Raw genomic sequence first — 21730 nt, 5'->3', positions numbered from 1 at the left:
TTGCACTTGGCCACATTAAATGCCAACTGCCATTTGGATGCCCAGTCTCACAAGGTCCTCACAATCTTCTTGTGATTTAACAACTTTGAATAATTTTGTATCATCAGCAAACTTAATCACCTCACTCATTCCCATTTCTAGGTCATTTACAAATATGTTAAACAACAGTGATCCTAGTACAGACCCCTGGGGCACTCCACTATTCATCTTTCTCCATTAATAAAATTGACCATTTAGCCCTGCTCTCTAGTTTCTATCTTTTAAACCAATTCTCAATCCACAATAGAATATCCCATAACTTTAATTTCTTCAAGAGTCTCTCATGAGATTCTTTGTCAAATGCTTTCTGGAATGCAGCTGGCCCACCTTTATCCACATGTTTATTCACACCCTCAAAAAAATGTAGCAAATTAGTGAGGCAAGACTTCCCTTGGTTAAATCCATATTGACTGTGTCCCATTAAACTGTGTCTGTTCAGGAATTTTGTTCCCTTTTGAACCCTATTTAAAAACTGGCGTTACATTGGCCCACCCTCCAGTCTTTAGGTTCCATAGCTGATTTTAATAGTAGTTTACTTACAGTAGGACTGCAATTTCATTTTTCAGTTCTTTTAGCACTCTGTGATATATACCATCAAGTCCAGGTGATTTGCTACTCTTTAGTTTGTCAATTTGCCAGGTTCTCTGAGTTGTGTTTCATTTCCTCTGAATCATCACCTTTAAATATCACTTCTGGCATGGGTGTCTGCTTTAGATCTTCCTCAGTAAAGACCGAAGCAAAGAATTGAATTAATCTCTCTGCTATGCCCTTGATCTCCCATAGCACCCCTTTCACCGCTTGATCATCTAATAGTCCAGCTGACTTCCTCACAAGTGTTTTGCTTCAAATGTACCTGAAAAAGTTTTTATTATGAGTTTTTGCTTCCACAACAAGCCTTCCTTATCAATGCTTCTAATTTGCCAATGTTTATGCTCTTTCCTGTTTCTTCATCTGGATCCCTCTTCTATTTCTTGAAAGATGTTCTTTTGGGTAGAACAGCCTCTCTCACCTCACTTTTTAACCATGCTGGTAGTCAAACTCATTTATCCTTCACTCTACCTTTTTTAATGCATAGAATACATTTGATCTGGGCTTCCAAGATGGTATTTTTAAACAGCATCCATGCTTGATATAAACTCTTGACTTTTGCAGCTGCTGCTTTATTTTTTTATAACCATTTTTCTCTTTATATCATAGCCTCTCATTTGAAAATTAAATGCTATTGCAATAGATTTCCTTAGTGCCCTCCCTCCCATTATCAAGTAAGATTTGATAATGTTATGATCACTATTGCCAAGTGTCCCTAACACCATTATCTCTGTCACCACATCCTGTTTTCCACTAAGGGCTTCGTCTAAAATTGCCACCCCCCACTGTTGGTTCTTATACCAGTTGCTCCATGAAGCAATCATTTATTTCATCTAAGAACTTTACCTTCTTAGCATATGGTATAGGTAGGCATGCATAGGTACCAGCTCTATGGGTGTTTGAACATGCCAATATTGAGTAAACTCCTTCACTGTGTCCAGGGAGGGATAAAGTGTGTTTAGCACTCCTCAATCATTTTGAAAAGTTGGCCACTGTGCAGATACATTTCTCCAATGTTGATAAATACTATTGATGAAAATCATATGAGAGGTCTTTTTTGTTGTATTAGGTACCGTTCTCCAGCCTTCCATATCCAGTCCTGGTATGATGAAGTTAAAGATTATACTTATCCTTACCCCCATGAGTGTAATCCCTGGTGTCCAGACAAGTGCTCAGGAACCATGTGCACTCACTACACACAGGTAAGAAACAAGACTGACACCCATGAAGGCTTCCTATTTAGATTTATCTGAGAAGAAAGACAAAAACCTTCAAATGTTGGAAGCCATCTTGTTTAGCATGCTGATAGCACCTCAGAAAGGGCCAGGTATTCCCTAACATCAGTAACCCCAGCAATAAATTGCATTAAATCATCCAGATCCTGGCAGTGGAAAAACAATTAACGGTGATCACAGGACAGGATTTAGAATAGCAAAGAAGCGACGAGGTCCTGAGAGCTGGAATCCATGTGGGAAACTGGCATATGCGTAGATCCGGTTGGTGGTGGGGTGTACAACAGGCAACATAAAAATAACTAAAGTCCCTCCTTTCTGCGCCTTCAGCCAAAATGTAGACCTCTTTCCGTCAGCCTCTGGAGAGCTTTTACAGAAACCAGTCAGTTGGGGGGGGTGGGGCTACTATATTAATATCAGACCAAGGAACAACTTCTGCTATATGTTGGCAAAGCAGACGTAAAGAACACAGGTGATAAGCAGGGGTCTTATATCAAGGAGTACAAGCTGAGAAGCATGTGCTATCCTAATGCTGAAGGGTAAACACAGAACCTATGTGATTCTTTCTTTAATTCAACTTCATCACATGGGCTGGTTTTTAAAGCAGCTTCACTCTTCGCAGTTGTTGACCCTTTGTACTTGCTCAGTTTTCGACCACTGCTTGCTTTCTTTGTGGACCCATTGCAAGTCAGGTTTCTTTGGGTTTGTATGGTGAAATTTGGAAAATTAGTCATAAACTGGTAATGAGAACACATTCATAGCAATTCCTTCTTTACTTCAGAATATGATCTATAATTAATTTTGTTCTGTAAATTTCATGTTCCTTGGTGAAATTTTTTTTTAAAATGACAAATCTTTACCAAATCTTAGATCCTAAAATATAAACGCCTTCTTGCAAAAAAATAGAAGCTATGGAATCCACTCAACTTGACCAGTATTCTCCCCAAATAATGTATTTCTCCCTTAATTTTGAGGGTACTGGGGGGGGGGGGGCAAATAATGGCAAGTCACTCCATGACACTGCCATGCCTAATGAATTTACCGCCCTGTGCTGCCACACCAGAAATGGGTGAGAATAACAGTTACCATTTCTGACTGCTCAGTATGTACCCCTCTCAGAAATGTGCCTTGTGCCACTCCACATAGCCATGACTCTGTGGCAAGAAGTGCCATATCTCGAAGGTGACAAATTTCTAAGCAGAGCACATTCCATCAACTGGCATCCTCCACCTCCTCTTATTTCCAGTGTAATCATGGTTCCGACACATTGCATGTTTGAAGAGAAGGGAAGCCAGTTCCGATCCAAGGCAAAGGAGAATTCCTAGGATTTCAGGATTAGACTGTATGGACCTTGGGGCTTCTGGTAGCAGGAGCAGTTTGATACAGTAGCAACTAAGTCATATTGCACCAAACATATATTTAAAAATAGTTCAGGGATTCCAGGACACCCTGTTAAGAATAGGGAAGAAATGCAAGCAGATTCCGGGCTCCTGTGACAAGCTAGATTTAAATGAAGAGGACCTGGGAGAAAGAGATAAAATCAACAGTGACTAGACATAGCACTGTAATAAAAGAAGAATTTCCATGCAGAGTGAACAGATTCAATTTTCCATAAAATATGTGAACAAGCTCGCATTTGTACAAACTTAGGACCAGATTCATTAAGGCTTTTCTCCCGTTTTGGGTTTATGGGGAAAACCCTTAGTGAATCAGGAACTTAGATGGCGAGCCCTCTGGGGACAGGGAAATACCTACAGTACCTGAATGTAATCCAGGTACTGTAGGTATGAAATGCCGAAAAGCAGAATATAAAAATCAGATAAATATGGATTAAAAAATATCCCGGTCAGGATTCCTTGGGGTCTCCTAATCTATCCTGATAATTTGGCGTCAATAAGACACTAAATACAAACATTATTAGGGTGGGGACACAAAGTGATCTCATGAGCCCATCTTCCCTTCAGAAAGTAAACTAAAGAGAACAAATGTGGGGAAGTGGAGTGGGGAGACGAAGAAGTCAGTAGAAGACAGACTCAGGACTTATGTGATGCTTTTGGGATAAGAAAACATCATAGACTTCCTTGGAAATAGAATCTGATTTTGTTCACTCTTTAAAAACACTTTAGGAGGTGCATTGTTTTGTGGGCGAAAGAGGAATCCAGATGCAATTGAATAGAGGAACACCATTGGCTCCCCATTTTTAGGCAATGAACTTTCAGAAATGGCATTGCCAAAGACAGTGACAGCCACCGGTTTGGAGACTGATCAGGTGGACAGAATACAGTCCCTGACCAACATAGACACCCCTGGACATGCTACCAGTATTAGCCCAGTTCTCAAAAGAACTAGAAAGTTACTTGAGTCTAACCATTCCAAAATGACGCATTGACCTTCCTTGTTTTTAGACTCAGATGGTGTAAATGACTGAACACATGCATCTGTTTCATTTTCAGATAGTCTGGGCAACAACCAACAAGGTAGGCTGTGCTGTGAACGTCTGTACGAGGATGAACGTCTGGGGAGAGATCTGGGAAAATGCGGTCTATCTAGTGTGCAACTACTCTCCCAAGTAAGGATCATTGCGTAGCAGTAGCCTTTAGACTTCCAGTGGTACAAGAAATAGGAAGTAGTTCCTAGATAGAATTCAGGGCCAGTTTAATTAACATTAGGAATGCAGCTCAGTTCATTTCATTTTAGGGAGCTGAGTGGCATTTTTGCGTGATTAACTGTAGGCTCAAGAAAGTCTGTACCTCAAACTAAGAACCAGTCTAGAGCCCGACAAAATAATGTGTTTCAAGAAACAACATTAGTTACTGTCTAATTTTTGCATCTCCCGGTCTTCCTCCTCTTCCTACCCTTCATCTTCTCCCCTTTCCTCCCCCTCCCCCTCTTACTCTTGTGTCTTTGCAAGACCATTAATTTCCGAGAGGGCCAACAGCCTTTTTAAGACTATAAACCACTCTTGAGTGTTTAACAGGAAAATTTCCTTGTGTCATAGTGCTCAACTGCTTCATGAGTGAGATTTTAAGCCCCACAAGGACCAGAACTGATGAGATCCCCTTGACAACAAAATTCTTAATGGCCAGAACCTCTTTATAAGGAGCTGGTAGCAGCACATCATTGCCCCAGTCCACCTTTTCCTAACTTTAAAGAACACATTATATGTATTGGGATGCATCGAGATTGGAAATTAGATTTTGGGTGAAGTAGGGGTGGGTGGAAAGGGAGAATGGGGGTTGAAAAAGTTATTTATTTATTTTATATATTTATAAGTTCATCTAGCCTGCCGTTCATAAATGATGTTATGCTGCAAGCGGATAACACCGTCAGAGGCACTTACATAGTGCGGAAGTAGAGAAATTTTCCAGTAACCAATGAACCTAGGTAAAAAAAAAAAAAAGCCCTCCCTTTGCTTTCTAAAGATATTGGTCTTTGGAAAGTGGATTTTCATTTTTTTAGACTGGAAAAGAGCCCCATTTCAGATTGGACCGCTCCTCTGATGGAACAGTTCCATGATTAAAGAATCATAAGTAGTGCAGAACGGAGCGGATCTGCGGCTATAACTGCTCGGCAGCCAAAACAAATGCAAACTGAGAAGGGACAGGGAGTCTTCTGCATTTTGTAAAGTTTACTTAGTTTGCTGAACTTTTTTTTTTTTTTTTTGTGCTAATAAGCTGCAGATTATATGTTGGTCCAAGTGAATACACCCACGGCTCTTTTTCCACATTCACTGCAGTTTGTCAGTTCAGAGATTACACTGGAAACATTCATTTGTCGAGCACCTTGGTAGCTGAAGAGTTGTGGGCCAGGATGTAGGCTCGTCTCTGGCAAGTGAAACTGAGTTATGCGTAAGGCAGCAAGTGGCGCTGGGGATGGCTCTTAAGGTACCAGCGTTAGCTCAGGACAAATTTGGCCAACTGAAGGCAATGAAAATCTTCTGTAAATGTTCACCAAATAGCAATTTAGTACTTCCAGCTTCCGGTTGCTTGTTTGCGTTTCCTTCTTTTGATCTTAACCAATAACTATGTTACTCTTTTCTAGATAAATTAAACAGAAAAGGCGTCAGAAAAATATTAAAATATTCAGTTTGTCGAATTTAGGGGGAACTGGATTGGAGAAGCTCCTTACAAAAATGGCAGGACTTGTTCGGAATGTCCACCAAGCTACGGCGGAAACTGCCAAAACAACCTGTGTTACAAAGGTACGGTCCTGCATGCTTGCAAGCTACAGACACTTTCTCTGTTTGGTCATCACTGCTAAAGGGTAATTGAGCTGCAAAAGGCGGGTGTCAGGAATCTGTCTGATTCCTTTATAAACGCCAAGAGAGAAAAGAAATTATGACCGTACTGCCGATAATCAGTATGCTTTCTGCAGAGCCACCTGCTGGTTCCAGGTATCTGTTCCAAGCTATTCCTGAGTCATTTTTGACTCAGGAATCACTGCACTGCCCTGCACTGAGGAATCACTGCACTGAGCACATCATAAACAAAAAAAAAAAAGACTTTCATTGTAATTATTGCAATTTATTGTTTAAATGGCCAGGGCTTCCACAAAAATAAATAAATAAAATTTTTTAATATATATATATATATATATATATATAAAAAGAACAAGAGAAACACCCCTTTTCCTAGTGTGTAGCCAGATCGACTCAGGACCAATGGGTTTATGCTCTTCAACCAGCAAATGGAAACGGAGTCAGGTTTCAAAGCTTATGTCACCCTAGATGCACCCCTGCAGTGACCTCAGCCCTTCAGTATTTCTTCATCTCCAGCAGATGCGGACATGCTTTCCCTATGGGGATCGCTGTACCTTTTGGAAGAAGAAATTCTACTTTTAAACTGGAGAAAAGATAGAGCCCCGCTGTCCTGCGGTGATGCCTAATGGCCCCTCCCCCAGTCGAGAATTCCTGAGGTGATTCCCGAGATCCCTCAGAGGTTTGCCTTGGTTCGGTAGCCGGTTCCCGGCGTGGACTTTACTGCAGAAGCAGCTGAAAGGCAGCGAGTGCAGGAAGCCGAGCATGGCAGTGACAGCCAAAGCCCTCTCCCCCTGCAGCCGGAGACCATTGATGTATTCAATCGGTAAGTGCTGAGCCCAGGTAAGTTAAAAAAAAAAAAAAAAAAAAAGAGAAGAGGATTTCCTCCTGATTCAGAGGAGGAGGAGTTTCGGTAAGACTTCTCTTGGGGTAAGGAGAAGTGGACTTCCCAGTGGGTTGAGTTCCCCCCCCCAGTGGGTTAGGCATCACGTTAGACTTGGTTGGCACATTGCATGGTAGACTGCAGCAACGCCATCTTGCGTGCAGTTTTGTGCCTGTATCGCCCACCATAGAGCTTCGGAACGTGCAGTGCATGGAGGCTCTGTGCATATGCTGTGCGCATAACACTACGCACAGACTGTGCACAGACTGTGCACAGGTCCAGTTGGCGGCTCTCTCCTGTTTCAAGGGTGAGGTGAATGGAACCCGCCTGTCGGCTCATCCGGACATGGCCCGTTTTCTGAAAGGGGTGAAGCAACTTTGGCTATCCCTACAGTGGCCGATTCCCTTGTGGATACTTAATTTAGTACTGGAGTTTTTGGCAGGGCCCTCCTTTTGGCCACTGCGCAGTCTTTCCTTCTGTTTTATTAACCCTGAAAACAATGTTCCTGGTGGCTCTATGCTCGGCACGTCGCATCTCTGAACTGCAGGCATTGTTGTGTTGGGAACCGTTTCTCCGGATGACTCGAGGAGCGTTATAGCTTCGTACCATTCCATCCTTCTTGCCCAGGGTAGTCTCGGAGTTTCATTTGAATCAGTCCATTTCATTGCCATCCCTAGATAAGCACAAGGACGCGGAAGAATACTGCCCCCCTCCACCATTTGAATTTCAGTAGGCTTTTGGTGCAGTATCTAGAAGTTTCAGAACCAGTCCGAAAGATGAACCGCCTGTTTGTCGTTCACAGTGGAAGGAAGCAGGGTGAACCAGTTTCATGGGCTCCCTTAGCTCGCTGGATTAAGGAGGTGGTCACAGGAGCCTATGTGGAGGCAGGAAAACCATTACCCCCTCAGGTTAAAGCTCATTCCACTAGGGAAAAGGCAGTCTCATGAGTGGCAGCTGGACTGCTGCCTCCCATCAACATCTGCTGCACACCACCTCCAGGTTCACCTGGACGTTCAGGCCTGGGAGGAAGCAGCCTTTGCAAGGGCTGTGTTAACCAGACCGCGGGCAGCCTCCTGGCCCGATTGGGAGTAGCTTTTGTATTTTCCATTGGTCCTGAGTCCATCTGGCTACACGCTAGGAAATGGAGAAATTACTTACCTGACAAATTTGTTTTACTTAGTGTTGACAAATGGACTCAGCATCCCACCCACGGCTGCCCAAGAATGGTGCCAAAGATTTGCCCGTGGAGTGGATATCAATTTCAAGAGATTACAAGTAAGTCATCATCCAGTCCCTAGATCAGGGCATCTAAAATCTTACTGAGGTTCAGTGTTTATATTTGCTTGAGTACATTTTTAATCAAGTTTTTTCTATAGTATGTCCACAGTGGCTTTTGAAGAGAATACTGAAGGGCTGAGGTCACTGCAGGGTCATATCAAGAGTGACATCATCTTTGAAACCTGACTCTTTGTCTCCATCTGCTGGCAGGGGAGCATAAACCCATTGGTCTTGAGTCCATAATGTCTCCACTAAAGAAAACAAAATTATCAGGTAAGTAATTTCTTCATTCTTGTTCCTTTTTGAAATGTGGCATTAAAAAGAACTTAAAACTATGAAAGATTTGCTGATTAATGAAAAGCAAATGCATTTTGCTTTGAGCAAAACACTTTCAAGAGCCCTTTCAACAAGTTGAATATGAATCTTTTGCTGCCAAAACCCTAAAGCACATGAATTTTCCTTTATATAGATATATATATATATATTGAAGACATTTTTCTTTAAACAGGCCTTTGTGGAATATGAAAATATTTTTATCTTTTTGATTTTTATTCTGTTCTGGTGTTGTAGTTTAGGTTGATCCACTGAGTCTATATGCTTTTACGTATTATTTTATTTTTATGCGTGCTTTATCTGTTAGCTGCCTAGCGCTGTGGTCAGCCAGCATATAAAACTTTAAATAATTAAAATAAAACAAAATCTGTATATATACTTATATATCAAATGCCAGAGGTGTTAATACTTTTTCCCATCTCATTTTATCTTGATTCTGAAATGTTATGTTATAATGTTGGACCAGAGCCTCATGGATAAAGCTACCTCCAGTGCCAGTGTCCAGGAAGGCAAGAGCATCAATAGTGTTATCCTCTCAAGACAGACATACTGAAACCACTAGTTGTTGAGAGGTACAAAGATGACCTAGGTTGGCCTCTCCCACCAGACCAAGGTCCTTGAGATTCCTGGTTTGTTTGGACAACGCCTTGCAAAATTGCCGGGGGCAGCGCAGTAAAAGCAGAAGATATGTGTATGACACCTCTGCTTCTCGTCATCTGAGATCTTGAAACTATCCACTTGTATGGGTTCTACTGATGGGGATCCTGACTCTGGAGGAGGATGATGAGTTATAGGCCTCTGATAATCAGGATCAAGATGGACAGGGGGATGGTTCCAGTTGTTTTCTTTGTCTCGTTCCTGGAACCTCAGGTCTATTTGTACGACTAGATTGATCAACCCCTCCAGGATAGATGGTAGGTCTCAGGCAGCCAGCTGGTCTTTAATGCATTCTGAAAGTCTTTGTCGGAAAATTGCAATCAGGCTATTGCTACTCCACTAGAGTTCAGAGGCCAAGGTGTGGAATTGCACTGTGTTTTCCCCCACAGACTGGGAGCCTTGCTTGATCTGCAGAAGTTCAGAAGACTCGGAAGTAGTGCAACTGGGCTCATCAAATATTTTTCAGAACTCTTGCAGAAAGTGTGCCAGATCCCGCAAGAGTGGGTCATCCCTTTCCCAGTGGGGGAAGCCCAAGCTAATGCGATGCCATCCAGCAAGGAAAGAATGTAGGTCACCTTGACACAGTCTTTCATGAATAATGGTGCCTGCAGCTCAAATTGCATCCAGCACTGGTTAAGAAAGCCTCTACAGCTACTGGGATCCCCATCATACCTCAGACGAGGGCAAGTGGAGTGTGGGCATGGCAGGTCAGAAGACGGGTGCTGGAGCAAGCACCAGAGCAGGTCAGGCCACAGTGCCCTGAAGATAGCCAGACATGGTATTCAGCTGATCCTGCTGCTGGTGAAGCTGGTGTGCTAGGCCGGTAATGGCGGAGGCAAGGTGACAAGTCTGCCGAGCTCATGGCCTCAGCAATCTGTAAGGGATAGGGGGTATGTGAGCCCTTAGTGCTGGCGAACACACCCTGTAGCAGGACAGTCTGGACCTTCACCTTTATCAGCAGCCTCCTCCGCAGATTGAGCCCTTGGACTCTAGCGGCCAGCAGGACTTAGGCAGGTCCCTAGGGTGGAGGCAATACTTAGAATCCAGAGACACACCAGAAACAGAGTAGACTGCAAGCTTAAGAGGGTTAGAGGAAAGCCAAGGCCGGTCAGGTCCAAGGAAGCCATCAGGATCCAGGTGGTGGAGAATCGTGGTCTTGTCCAAACAAGAGGTCAAGATCTGGAGAAACAAGCAAAGTGTGGACATGGACATACAGAAGACACTGGAAGAAACAACAAGGAAAACAAGCTAGACACGGCTGGACAGGGAGGCAAGGCTGGAAATGCAGGAACTCTGTGTAGCAACACACTCTACTAGGCAGGAGATCCATTGCTGAGGCAAGGAGGGGAAATCCGGGAGCCCTTATATAGGGCTGAGGTGCTGACATCATCTGTGAGGACCGCAGCATTTTCCCACTGCGGGCCCTTTAGGTGCGGTTGGGCGCACATGTGCCTAAGGCAGACTGGAGGAGCAATGATCATGGCAGTGCCCTGCATCATGTGAGTGGAGACTGGCGGCATCTTGCCGCAACACAAGGCCCAGCTGGTGGCGGCATCGAGGATAGTCCAGCAGCTTGCACTCATTCCCACAAGCCATGAATCCTAACAAGTAGGAGCCATTAGAAGACCTGACATGTCCTGAAAACTCAGTGTTGATAGGACACTAAATAGAAAAGTATTAGCAGGGGAAAGACAAGGACACATGCACGTAGGCCATCTTCCCTTTGGAAAGTACGCTAAAAATGGTTAAACCCTTCGAGAAAATAATGGTTGCAGCTCTTCTGTGAATTTTCACATTTAAGCTAGGTCTCACATCTCAGACAAAAATAATGTTTCCACTTCTTAAGATTTGGATTTAAAGATTAAGCTGTGAAGATTACAAAGAAATTGATCATGCTATACTCCTGTAAGATGATTCATTGATCATCACCCTTGCTTCATTTTCCGAATCCCAACCCTTGGAAAATGAGATCGGCCCACACTTATGAAAGCGGTCAAAAGACAGTGATTTGATTCTTCATCTCTTTTTTTTTTTTTTTTTTTGTTCCACTCATGAGCAGAGAAACAGATTCTGTTTCCAGCTGTTTTTGCATTGAGGCATCTGTCCTCACTGCACAATGATAATGTAAAAACCAATAAAAATCAATTATTCTAAAGGTGGAATGTGTTTATTGTATCAGAAAAGACAGTCACAGAGGTAAAGACAGATACAGCTGATAACTAGAGATAGAAATGGATACAGCTGATAAATTTGTGTATGTGTGTTTTTTTGCTCTTTTGTTTTTAAAGACGAACGGTACGTTGGAAAACACGAGACAGACGAGGCTAACGAGGTGGAGACTGCAAACATCCAAGAAGAAACACATATCTGGGTAGAAGAGAGAGCAGTAACTAAGCCCAATAAAGTTACTTCAGAAAGTTATATGAGTAAGAATGCCTTCTTCTTATCGGCCAGGAAAGGATTTGTGTGGTCTGCATGTCATTAAGCGTATGCCTGAAGGTGTCTCCAGAATGAAATTTGGCTAATTGGGTGCGAGTATTGGCTCCAAAACAATCAAAACCATTTAATACAATGCAATCAAAAAATGACTTCTCCTATAGACTATTATCAGCTCTGAAATTTATAAACCCATTTTTTCTAGGACAGTATAATTTTTATTTTTTTTTTTAAGAACTGAGTTACCAGCCAATACCATCTGCATTGTAAAACTGCGTTCCTTTAGAATGCTGATTCTGTTTTGAGTATTTGTTATTTTCAGAAATGTTGTGAAATCCTCATGGATGGGCTTGAAAACAATGCAATAACAATGTTTACAAAACTGTTCCCATAAAAGTTTGGTTGTGGAGTTCTTGCTACCGGAATGTTAATGGACCACAGTTAATAGAACACAGAGTCTGGACTGAATCCTCCAGGCGGAACCCAAAATTGCTCAAACAAATGCATCTTCGATTTCTCAGTGACCTGCAGGAGAAGCTAAAGAGTAATTTGGGAGGGGGCTACTGCCCTGGGACACTTAGTTAACAGGGCAAATAAGAAGAAGAATTCAAATTTGTACCCATTTCTAATGAGATCCCAAGGTTTTTTTTAAATCATAGATCTCCCATAAATTTTAATAAGTATCTGAGAGGTGAATGGTGAGGTACTTTGGCTTATACATACCTTCGAAGGCAGGGCCGGTGCAAGGGTATTGGGCGCCCTAGGCGACCCTTTCGCTGCCGCCCCCCCCTTCCTGTTTCGGCACTGACTGTGCGCTTCTCAGAGCGTTGAGCCTTAGGGGGCGCTGAAGAGCAGTCACGTGGTGCCAAAAGCGGGGCCTATCCTGCTTGCGGCAAAGAGAAATAGAAACGGTCGGTGCCAGAACTGGTAGGAGGGGGGAGCGCGACCCTGTGTGCTTCTTACTTACTGAGAAGCACACAGACTCCTATTTCTGTTTGCCGCGAGCGGGATAGGCCCCGCTTGCGGCACCACGTGGCTGCTCTTCGGTGCCCCCTACGGCTCGGTGCCTTAGGCGACCGCCGAAGTTCGCCTAATGGACGTGCCGGCCCTGTTCGAAGGGGACAAGGGATGTGTTGTTATTATTTTGACCTAACTAGAGTCATATAAAGAAAATATGACTTGCCCAAGGCTAAACAGGTAGGAAGTGTCCAAACCAAAGTCTACACAGGAAGTAGTTTTGACTCCCACTCCACTCCACTTCCTCCTCTAAACTGGTCATTCAGTCAATCTCTGGAACAGAGGCTTTGATTGGCATCCTGCAGTCAATGGACAGGTTGGCTGCCATATGCTGTAATTTCATCAGGAGCCTCATTCCACTTCTTTCACCATGCAGCTAATATTCCTTTCCAATTTTTTAGCACAAGTGATCAACTGTGAGACCAAGATGAGAGACAAGTGCAAAGGATCCACATGCAACAGGTAGTTCTTTCTTGTTTCAGCAGAATTCATCAGGCAAGAGAAAGAAAACCAAGACCTTGGGTGCTTAAGCAACAAACACTCCCCCTGAAGCATGCAGTAATCCCTCAGAAATGCACAGCGTTGTACTCCTGATCTGCCTTATTTCCAAAATGAATTATGAAATATTCCAAGTGTTAAACACTATGGAAGTTTGAGAAAAATATCCCATGCTTGAGGCGGCATTTCCTCCCATGCTAAAGATGCATTGGAATGTGTTTCGTTTATTATATTTTTAATAAGAAGTATCCACCTTCTCGAGTGGAGGGAGTGACCTGGTTTTATACGAAGTGATATATTGCCATGATAACCTACAGCTCCCAGCTGTGCACCTCAATATATTTTCCACTTGCACAGGCATTGTTGGTCTCTCTCTTCTTTTGTACATCTGCCAGCTCAGAGTATTAAATTATGGGACCCAGTCAGCCCAGAAAGAATGCTGGGCACATATTTTTTGTTAAGTACACTTAATTACTAAAAACGATAAATATTCTTTCAGTTTGAAGAAGATTGTTTAACTATGCTGCTGTCTTGCAGAGAAATGTTTCATGCAAAGTAATAAACTTAGTTAATGGGGCCTGTCTTAAAAGTTCAATGTTATAAAAAAGACTTCTCTTCGTGACAAATGACTTTCTTTCTCTTGCCATGTTATCACCAGGTACTTGTGCCCTGCGGGCTGTAAGAACAGGAAAGCCAAAATCTTTGGAACTCTTTTTTACGAGTCTGTGAGTGCTCTTTTAATGCTTTATAAGGATGCAATTTTTAGACATTTACTGATCGGAAGCAAAAAAAAAAAAATGTACTTATAATTTCGTCTTCCACCTAAAGCTTTTGTCTTTGGTGTAGCTGTGGTAAAACACCTCCTTTAGGTTATGGGTAATACCCCTATGCATGAGAGTTGGTTTGTTACAGATGCACTTTCAATCTATTACCACTCAAGGAGTTTTCAATCTTTGGGAGCTCTCTAGGCTGGTTGGATTCTCAGGCTGCCCAAAATGAATACGCATGAGATATATTTGCACGTGTTGGGTCTAAGAACCAACTTGATATATACAAATAAAGCTCGTGCATAGTCAGACTTCTTAGGACTGGGTTGAGAACCAATGAACGTTTTTTGAGACTGGCTACAGACTCCTCCATCGGCAAACAGCACAGTCGCAAAGAAAGTTCCCAAGTTTGCCTATCTCACATTTCGACCCGTCTCATTTTTACTGAAAAGAAAGTTTTTACAGAATACAGATTCTCTGCTGTTTCTCTCCAGCATAAAACTTTTCAGGGAAACACTCACAGCTCTGTTCTTTGCAGACTTCCAGTATATGCCGAGCTGCAATTCATTATGGTGTTCTAGACGATGACGGAGGCTTGGTTGACATCACTAGGAAAGGAAGGCTGCCGTTCTTTGTCAAGTCAGCAAGAAATGGAATTGACTCTATAAGGTAACGCCCCCACCAAGCACCAGCTTTCTGCTTGGTGTTCGATTTAATCTTTTGGGGGCAATGTTCAAACGAACATTTAATCCGGGATTTTGCACCAGTTTTCAAAGGGTAAATGTCTGTGTGAGTTCACGTGGAAACTTTGTGCCAAAGGACATTTGTACCTGCTTTTTCTGTGGGTAATTTTTTCCTGAAGAACAACACGTGTAGAGTTGAAATTGCGATCTCTGAGCCTTATTTCCCTTATCCCATCCTAAACATGATCCCAGGAACGCACCTCCCCCCAATATAGCTAAAGCACAGACATTTAGCCACATTAAGGGATGGCAATGTCTGAATGGTTGATGAACGCAGGTAAAATGCTTTGTATCTGCACCAGATTCTCTTTGAGAATTGTCCTTACGAAGACATAACAAAAGTCCTTGGCATGAGCTCATGAGGATAGGGTTTTTTTGTGTTGTTTTTTTTTTAATTTGAGAGGTTTAATCCTGCTTTGGCCATGGCTATATCATCATCGGGTCCCCCGATGGGGTTGTTGGTAGCTCATTAACTCTGCCTCCCCCCAAACCATATTTCACAGGTTCTCAGGTCCATCCTCAATTCATGCTCAGCCCTGCAGTTGATGCTTAGCCCAAAAAAGCTCAAGATATGAAGACAGTAAAAGAACATTATATAAGAACCTAAGAAGTGCCGTGCTGGCTCACACCAATGGTCCATGGAGCCCAGCATCCTGGCTCCGACAGTGGCCAGTCTGGGTTACTTGGAAGTACCTGGCAGATCCAAACGGCGAGATTCATTCCCTGTTGCCCATTCCCAGAAGAGGTGGAAAGAGCCTGGCTAATAATTTTTATTGGACCTGTCTTCCACAAACTTGTCCAAACCTCTTTTAAACCAGGCTATACTAGCAGCCTTGACCACATTCTTTGGCAACAAATTTCATGACTTAATTATGCACTGACTCAAAAAATACTTTCTTAAATTAGTTTTAACTCTGCTATTTGTTAGTTTTATGGAGTGGCTTCTTTTCTTAGTGCAGTTTGAAAGGATAAATAACCTTTCTCTATTTACCTGTTTCAACCCACTCATGGTTTTATAGACCTCTATCATATTTCCTCTGTCTCCAAGCTGAACAGCCCTAACTTCTTTAGCCTTTCTTCATAAGAGAGCCATTCCATCCCCTTTATCATTTTTGTTGCCCTTCTCTGTCTTTCTTGAGATGGGGCGGCCAGAACTGCGCACAACACTCAAGGTTCAGTTGCACAGTGGCTCTGTATAGTAGAGATCTGCCAGCAGTTTCTGGTGTCTGTCGCATGAACCAGCAGAGCACTTTACTTCTAATTTTCTGGTTTAAATGGACACTGTCAGGGCTGGTTTAGTGGGAACTGGAAAATCGCTCTGTTTGCCACCATGATGCAGTGGCACCAATGCAGAAACTGAAACCACGGGTTTGGTTGATCCTGCTGAGCTGCTGCTGTCTCTGTGGATTTAATGTACATATCTCTGCTGGTGCACCACAGCAGAAAACAGATTCCAGCCACTGTAAAAGTTCCAGATTTTCACTGAAAAGTTCAGCCACATGGCTGACAGAAAAGCAAAGCATAATTAAACAGAAAGCATCCAAAAACACCTTTAGAGATTCTCAAATGCTTATCTTGTCAGCACTCGAAGGGCACCAGCACCGCATCAAGTTTATTAATTCACAGCGATGTTAAGAAAACTGACTGGCCTTTCCACTGCCAGAGGAGGAGAGAGGTGCAAAACAAACTTTCAGGGGGCTGTCCGTCGTTATAGGGCTGATAAAATCTTAGACACTTTCAGCAGAATTCTCAAACCCATGTATGTGCATAAAACCTGGTTTTATAAAATAACCTGGAGCTTAGTGCCCATAAAGGATGCATGACCTGCTTTTCACACCCACATTTATACACACACACCAGGGAGGAGCGTTCCAAGGGATGGAGTTGGGGCCTTGTGTGCATACTTTTCAGATTTAAAATGTATTCTCTTAACCAGTGCCAGCTAGGCCCTCGATAGAGCAGTCATAGCGTTGCATCAATGGACTTGTGCGCGTACCAGGGGTGTACATAACCAGGAATTTACAAAGCAAACACACATCGGAGCTGCAAGGAAGATGGGGCAATGAAGAAGCACTATGGGCCAACCTAAAAAATGATGACGGAGCATCCATTTTTATTGGAGTGGTTTACAGGCCTCCAAACCAAAAGGAAGAGCTGGACAGAGATCTGGTTGAAGACATCCACAGGATAGCAAAGAAAGGAGAAGTGGTGATCGTTGGAGACTTTAATATGCCAGATGTAGACTGGAGAATCCCATCTGCAGAATCTAATAATAGTAGAGAAATAGTGGATGCCCTGCAAGTAGCTTTGTTCAAACAAATGGTAATGGAACCCACGAGAGAAGGAGCTATACTCGACTTAGTGCTCACTAATGGAGATAATGTCTCAGACGTCCAGGTGGGTGCCCACCTCAGCACCAGTGATCATCAAACGGTATGGTTTAATATCACAAAAAGGACACGGAAAAGAAGCACAAAAACCCGAGTTCTGCAGTTCAAAAACACAAACTTTGATGAAATGGGGAAGTACCTGGAGGAAGAACTAAAAGGCTGGGAGAATGTGAGAGATGTGGATCAACAGTGGACCAATCTAAAAGGAGCAATTGCCAAGTCAACTAATCTATATGTTAGAAAAGTAAAGAAAAGCAAAAGAAAAATGAAACCTATCTGGTTCTCAAAGGAGGTGGCTGACAAAATAAAGGCTAAAAGAACAGCGTTCAAGAAATACAAAAGATCCCAAAGAGAGGAGCACAAAGAAGAATATCTGGTAGAACTGAGGGAGACGAAGAAATTAATCAAGAGAGCAAAAAGTCAAGCAGAAGAGAGGATTGCCAAGGAAGTAAAGAGAGGTGACAAAACATTTTTCAGATACATCAGTGAAAAGAGAAAAGTTCAAAGTAGTATAGTGAAATTGAAAGGTGGAAAGGATCAATGTGTGGAGAGAGACGAAGAAATGGCAGAAATATTAAACGAATACTTCTGTTCTGTGTTCACTAAGGAGGACCCTGGAGAAGGACCGTCCCTAGTTAACAAAGATACTGGAGGGGAGTGGAGTAGATGTAACTCCATTTACAGTAGAAAATGTATGGGAAGAGCTGGGGAAACTGAAAGTAGACAAAGCCATGGGACCTGATGAGGTTCATCCCAGGATACTGAGGGAGCTCAGAGATGTGCTGGCGGGTCCGCTGTGCGACCTCTTCAATAGATCCCTAGAAACGGGAGTGGTGCCAAGTGATTGGAGAAGAGCTGTGGTGGTTCCGCTTCACAAGAGTGGGAACAGAGAGGAGGCTGGAAACTACAGGCCGGTTAGCCTCACTTCGGTGGTGGGAAAAGTAATGGAGTCACTGTTGAAAGAGAGAATAGTGAACTATCTACAGTCGGGAGAATTGCTGGACCAGAGGCAGCATGGATTCACCAGGGGAAGATCCTGTCAGACAAATCTGATTGACTTTTTTGACTGGGTAACCAAGGAATTGGATCAAGGAAGAGCGCTCGATGTCATCTACTTGGATTTCAGCAAAGCTTTTGATACGGTCCCACACAGGAGACTGGTGAATAAAATGAGAAGCTTAGGAGTGAGTGCCGAGGTGGTGACCTGAATTGCAAATTGGTTGACGGACAGAAGACAATGTGTGATGGTAAATGGAGCTCTCTCTGAAGAGAGGGAGGTTTTAAGTGGTGTACCACAAGGATCGGTGTTGGGACCGGTCCTGTTCAATATATTTGTGAGCGACATTGCAGACGGGATAGAAAGTAAGGTTTGTCTTTTCACGGATGACACTAAGATCTGCAACAGAGTGGACACGCCGGAAGGAGTGGAGAGAATGAGACGGGATTTAAGGAAGTTGGAAGAGTGGTCGAAGGTATGGCAGCTGAGATTCAATGCCAAGAAGTGCAGAGTCATGCATATGGGGAGTGGAAATCCAAATGAACTGTATTCGATGGGGGGAGAAGGGCTGATGTGCACGGAGCAGGATAGAGACCTTGGGGTGATAGTGTCTAATGATATGAAGTCTGCGAAACAATGCGACAAGGCGATAGCAAAAGCCAGAAGAATTCTGGGCTGCATAGAGAGAGGAATATCGAGTAAGAAAAGGGACGTGATTATCCCCTTGTACAGGTCCTTGGTGAGGCCTCACCTGGAGTACTGTGTTCAGTTCTGGAGACCGTATCTACAAAGAGACAAGGACAAGATGGAAGCGGTACAGAGAAGGGCGACCAGGAAGGTGGAGGGTCTTCATCGGATGACATACGAGGAGAGATTGAACAATCTAAATATGTACTCCCTGGAGGAAAGGAGGAGCAGGGGTGATATGATTCAGACTTTCAGATACTTGAAAAACTTTAATGATCCTAGGACAATGACAAACCTTTTCCGTCGGAAAAAATCAGCAGAACCAGAGGTCACGAGCTGAGGCTCCAGGGAGGAAGACTAAGAACCAATGTCAGGAAGTATTTCTTCACGGAAAGGGTGGTGGATGCCTGGAATGCCCTACCGGAGGCAGTGGTGAAGTCTAAAACTGTGAACGACTTCAAAGGGGCGTGGGATAAACACTGAGGATCCATTAAGTCTAGAGGGCGTGAATAAAGTGGAGGCATTCAAACACTGCACGGAGCGGCAGTAGCCACAGAGGCATTCAAACACTGCACGGAGCGGCAGTAGCCACAGAGGCATTCAAACACTGCACGGAGCGGCAGTAGCCACAGAGGCATTCACGGAGCGGGATGCCAGTGGCCAGTAGTTGGTGTTCCACCTTCACGGAGCAGAAGGATGGAGGGCTGCTATCTCCAAAAAAAAAACAGACAAAAAAATAAAAACAGGGGTAGGTAAAAGTATGGGGTAAGGGTATGGCCTGCTTGTTACAGAGGTTGCTACCCCTAATTGAGCTGGACAATCACTTGGATGCAGATACGGCTCTGCTCTCTAAATTGGTGGTGGGGTGGAGGGGAATTAGGGCTGGAGGGTAATGGAAGCCAATAGTAACAGGTGGGAGAGAAAAAAAGGGGAAAAAAATGGATAAAGTGCGTAGCTTGCTGGGCAGACTGGATGGGCCGTTTGGTCTTCTTCTGCCGTCATTTCTATGTTTCTATGCATGAGTTCACTTTGAAAATGTTGTGGTAAAGCCCGTGTGGAAAAGGTACATTCAGATGTTACCCCCAACCCTCACAGTTATAAAATTAGCCACCCTCTGAATTTTTAAGGGCCTGATTCATCAAGGAGTTTTCCTACAGATACAGATAAAGGAGCAAAGTTTTCATGAAACAGGCCCAAATCTTTAGTATTCAGGAGTCCTCATGTCTGATCTAAGCCACTCTTCTAAGACTTAAAGACGCATCTCCCATTCTTAGGTTGACCTGTCTTGGTAAATCACGAATGCAGATTTTACAGAGCAGTTGTGATGTTTATTTTTCTCTCCTTTGCAGCAAACACAAGCCGTCCAATTCATTCATGGTTTCCAAAGTCACAGGTATGTGTCAGGACATTATTAGGTGGTCCTGAATGTCACCTTATAAAAAGAGAGGGGAGTGTGTGTGTGTGTGTGTGTGTGTGTGTGTGTGCATGCATGTGGCTGTACCATGAATACTTATTGATGTTTTCTCGTTTTCAAGTGAATTAAAACAAAAACATGTTCGTATCCTGTCGTTGTAGCATTGCCCTCAATGCATGATCACAGTGCAGCTGCTTAGTTTAATGACCGCATGCCCATGGCATCACCAAATCCTCCCAAGGTGATTGTCTCTCAGCGTGTCAAGGAGAGGAAAGGAGATTGCATGAGTGCTATGAGCAATTCGCCCTTTACGGACTAAGGGTGCACAAGGAAAAACATTTTGTGTTATTTTTTGTTTTGTTTGTTTGTTTTTTGGGAGGGGGCTTGGTTTCGTTTCATTTCATTTTGTCTCGTTTTGGGAGTTTAGTGCAAGTTAAAACCATTTAGCGAATGCTGCAACCAAAAAAACAACCCAAAACGAACATGTTTTCGTTTTATTCATTTGAAAACGACACAACATATATCGATGTTTTCATGTCGTTTTCGAACGCCTGCACAACCCCATGAAGGACCAGGCAGAGTTAGAGCCAAGTGCAGAAAATTTGCAAACTGGTTTGCAGGCACAGAAATAGCACTTTCTCTTCGCCCGGTGATTTGCTGTTGTGCAACTTCCGGAAAGGAAAAATTTCCACGGGGAAAAACATTTGTGCAAGCGAAAACCTGTAAATAAAACCCTTTGACACTTCTGCCTGATTCGTACATTTAGAGCCAGATGCATTAAGCATTTGCACCATAAACACAAAATGGGGGAAATCCCCTTTAGTATATTTGAGCCTTAGCTTGTAGTGCATAAGCAGGCTGATCCAATTTCGGCGCGCGTTAAACGGGTGCTCAAGATTGAGTGCCCGCTCCCTTAACGCGCTCCAATCCACCTCTCCAGGGCGCCCAATGCAAAATGCAAACGGGCCTCTGTAGTAAAAAGGAGGCACTCAGGGGAAATTGTGCACTTCTAGCGCCTCCTCGGCAGTGGGTGCTCCGGAGAGGTGGCTGTCAGCCGGTTAGGAAAACAACTCTTTTTTTTAAATTATTTTTTAGCACATTTTTAATTTTTTAATTCCTCCGACTTAATATCACCATGATATTAAGTCGGAGGAAGTACAGAAAAACAGTATTTTCTGCTTTTCTGAATATTTTTTGGGCTCTTTCAAAATTAACGCCTGCTCTGGATTTGCTAACTTCCATTTTGCATCGGGGGTTATGGACGTGTGTCCAAAATGCACGTCCGGTCACGTATTAAACCGTGCGCTGCTGCAGCCAGTACTTGGTATAGCATCGGCCTGAAGAAACTGATTTTTAAGGGTAGACTGAGAAGAAATTACCGGTTAATTTCCCAGACTTTTGCAGGGTTTACAAGATTCCTAACGCTGCAATTTGCTACATCTATCATGAGGACCTCAGCACTTTTTAAGAAAAAGGAACAGATTTAGGTTTTGGGCAGATGTGGTGCCAAAAAAAA

At 43.3% G+C, this 21730-nt stretch overlaps 1 protein-coding gene across 1 annotated transcript in view; it reads left to right on the top strand.

The window, feature by feature from the left end:
- The window catches only part of CRISPLD2 (cysteine rich secretory protein LCCL domain containing 2), an 82611-nt gene that overhangs the window by 29900 nt on the left and 30981 nt on the right, over nucleotides 1-21730 (top strand). Inside the window, exons 4-11 of the mRNA XM_029608087.1 lie at nucleotides 1697-1829; nucleotides 4313-4428; nucleotides 5960-6060; nucleotides 11554-11691; nucleotides 13120-13180; nucleotides 13875-13941; nucleotides 14522-14652; nucleotides 20150-20193. Of these exons, the coding sequence (XP_029463947.1) occupies nucleotides 1697-1829; nucleotides 4313-4428; nucleotides 5960-6060; nucleotides 11554-11691; nucleotides 13120-13180; nucleotides 13875-13941; nucleotides 14522-14652; nucleotides 20150-20193 (791 nt within the window). The remainder of the gene's footprint in view (nucleotides 1-1696; nucleotides 1830-4312; nucleotides 4429-5959; nucleotides 6061-11553; nucleotides 11692-13119; nucleotides 13181-13874; nucleotides 13942-14521; nucleotides 14653-20149; nucleotides 20194-21730) is intronic.

Source organism: Rhinatrema bivittatum, chromosome 7 (assembly GCF_901001135.1).
Source record: "Rhinatrema bivittatum chromosome 7, aRhiBiv1.1, whole genome shotgun sequence".
In the NCBI taxonomy this organism is placed as follows: Eukaryota; Metazoa; Chordata; class Amphibia; order Gymnophiona; family Rhinatrematidae; genus Rhinatrema; species Rhinatrema bivittatum.
Note: the sequence above shows the minus strand (reverse complement) of the source record. Positions and strands in the feature narration are given on the sequence as shown.